Here is a 2,442-nt window from a genome sequence, read left to right as displayed (position 1 = left end):
TTAGAAGTTGACACAAACCATGTAGCAAGGATATTCAGTAGTTAAATTTTTCATATTTTAGTATTTAACACACTACAAAACATTTTAAAAACAGTGAGATGCTGATAGTAGAATGGATTGGTTAACATATATTAGTGACATGCCTTTCCCTCCAAACTATTCCTCATATCTAGCCATACAATTAATTGTCTACTAGCTTTTAAAGCATTTTCCAATTCATACCATTTGAAATTTATTGCCTCGGTATTATGTTGAAGCTATGTAAGTATCATTAGATATTTCCAGCAGCAGCAGATTTAGATGATGATGCCAAAACAGTGTCTTACCAGGCATAACTTGAACACTGGAAGGTGGTCCTTGAGAATTTCCTCTTGGACGTTTATGAGACAGACTGACGTGATGATCAGATGGGCAATTGTCCATGAATGGTAAAAGATCCTGCAGAAGCAACAAAGGCTAGGGTCAGCCATAGAACATTCTAGTTCAGTGTTCATAAATTAGAAGCTTCAAATGCCCTTGAAGGACCTAAACTTGTTTTGGTCAATAAGAATTTATATAAACTGCTTGGGGTTCATGTACCTCCAAAAGATTTTCTGGTTGAACCATTCCAAGCCAAGAGCGCATTTTCTGACCCGTTATTGGATCAATTATCAGAATCACGGGCATAGAGTCTAATTTGTAATAGGTACAAACCTTGCTGCCTTCTTCTTTATTATCATTTACCTATACGCACACGGGGGGAGTGCTAAGAATCAATGCAACAAGAGAACAAATCTAATAAGCAGAAAAATGTACTCAAATATAAAATTCCATCATTGACCTCCTATAAGATAAACTCAAACGGACAATAAATTAGAGAAGCTTGACAGATTTAGTTCCAGCAAAATTCACCCAGCTCAAATATATGAAAAAGATAATATTACTGAATCATATTCCATTTACTCAAGTGCCCTTGATCAATAATGATGTTCAATTTTCCATTTACTCAAGTACTCTTGATCAATAATGATGTTCAATTTCTCTTTGCAGTTTGTCGCATGCCGAAGAAGACCATTAAAATGGCCAAGTAGGAAAATGCCAGTTTTTTGCTACTTTAAGCTAGCTATTAAGACCATTAACATGAATGTCTAAGTTATAGATTATTGCCAGAAACTTAATCTTAAAAATAACTCACAGATCATGATTATGTTGATTCAAAGGCATTAAAAGTGTTAGAATTGAATGTGAATGCATTTGTTCATCATCTCAAAACACCAAACACAATGCACATTGGGAAATAATGAACCAGCTACGTTCAGATATAATGGCTTGTCTAATTAACTCTTCATTATTGCTTAAGTTCATTATGAAATCCTTGGCACATACCAAAATCCATTTTTGGCTCTACCACATTTTTCTTGCCCAGTTTCCAAGGATCAAAACAAGCCAATACTTATCTCTGATCATGCCACAGTGATGGGTCCCATTTCTCCAAATATATTCAAGTTACTGATCCAGATAACTAGCAGACCTTTCGGTGTGATCAAACATGGCTGAACTTTATAAAATAGAGGTGGTAGGAGAAAGCAGGAAGATTAACTTTGGCTCAAATACCCCTAAAACCCACAGGCTGCAAGCAGAACGTGCAGGAATAACGTCGGTGCTGCATCACTCATGAAAATGAAGATTGATACAATATTCACACAGATTTAAATAGCAACTTAAAATTAATTCTTGACATTCACTGTTCAGAATGCAACTTCACTGGGCAAATCTTAAGGTGAGTGGATTTTATGTCTTGCTGGTGCAAGCAAATGTACAGCATGCATATGAAGGGACCATCTAGTGACATGTGATTGATAGTACATACTAAGCATCACAAAAAAGAGATACTAGTGTCATAATCTTCAAAACAAAAAAGTACAACTAGACATGCCCATAAAAAGTGAATTGCACTAAGACCCAAATGGATTGCTTGGAACAGAATAATAAGACAAACCTGCCAGAAGATGAAGTTGGTTTTGATGGTTTGAGCAACAGCTTCATTTGCCCATGTGTCACGGTTGAGCTTCAAAACAGTCAGATGATGTGGGGTAACATATGATTAAAATAAGAACAAGTAATGAAGGATATGTCTGTGCGTGCGGGAGAGAGACAAGGTTTAAAACAGTACCATGTGCGAGCTGAATTCCCTGGTGGACTGTATGTTAACCACGAGCCATTTGTTCTGCATTCTAGCAATATCTTTTGCCTACAAGAATAACTCAATATTAACAGAAAGAATGCAGGAAGTAAAAAGTTCTTTAAGGGATTCTAAACCAGGAGAGATCAGCAATAACCGTAGGAGATAAGTTCCCAGAAATAAATTAAAAACATTCTCCAATACAATGGTCAAGTCGATGTTCGTTCATGTTCATAACTACCAGCAGAATATCAATAATAATAATAATAATAATAATAATA

General features: G+C 35.7%; 1 protein-coding gene across 1 annotated transcript; it reads right to left on the bottom strand.

Annotated features, from left to right (window-relative positions):
* Window positions 1-246: 246 nt before the first annotated feature.
* On the bottom strand, window positions 247-2,256 carry LOC111377218 (plant UBX domain-containing protein 7-like). The gene is made up of 4 exons (XM_023000282.1): window positions 2,153-2,256; window positions 1,979-2,047; window positions 580-723; window positions 247-438 (listed from the first exon to the last, which is right to left on the bottom strand). Exons 1-4 carry the CDS (start codon window positions 2,210-2,212, stop codon window positions 247-249), a joined length of 465 nt encoding a protein of 154 aa, XP_022856050.1. The 5' UTR covers window positions 2,213-2,256.
* Window positions 2,257-2,442: the final 186 nt, after the last annotated feature.

The sequence above is a fragment of the Olea europaea genome, unplaced genomic scaffold (genome assembly GCF_002742605.1).
Source record: "Olea europaea var. sylvestris unplaced genomic scaffold, O_europaea_v1 scaffold16248, whole genome shotgun sequence".
In the NCBI taxonomy this organism is placed as follows: Eukaryota; Viridiplantae; Streptophyta; class Magnoliopsida; order Lamiales; family Oleaceae; genus Olea; species Olea europaea.
The sequence above is the reverse complement of the archived record's forward strand: the minus strand, read 5'-3'. Positions and strand labels throughout refer to the sequence as shown.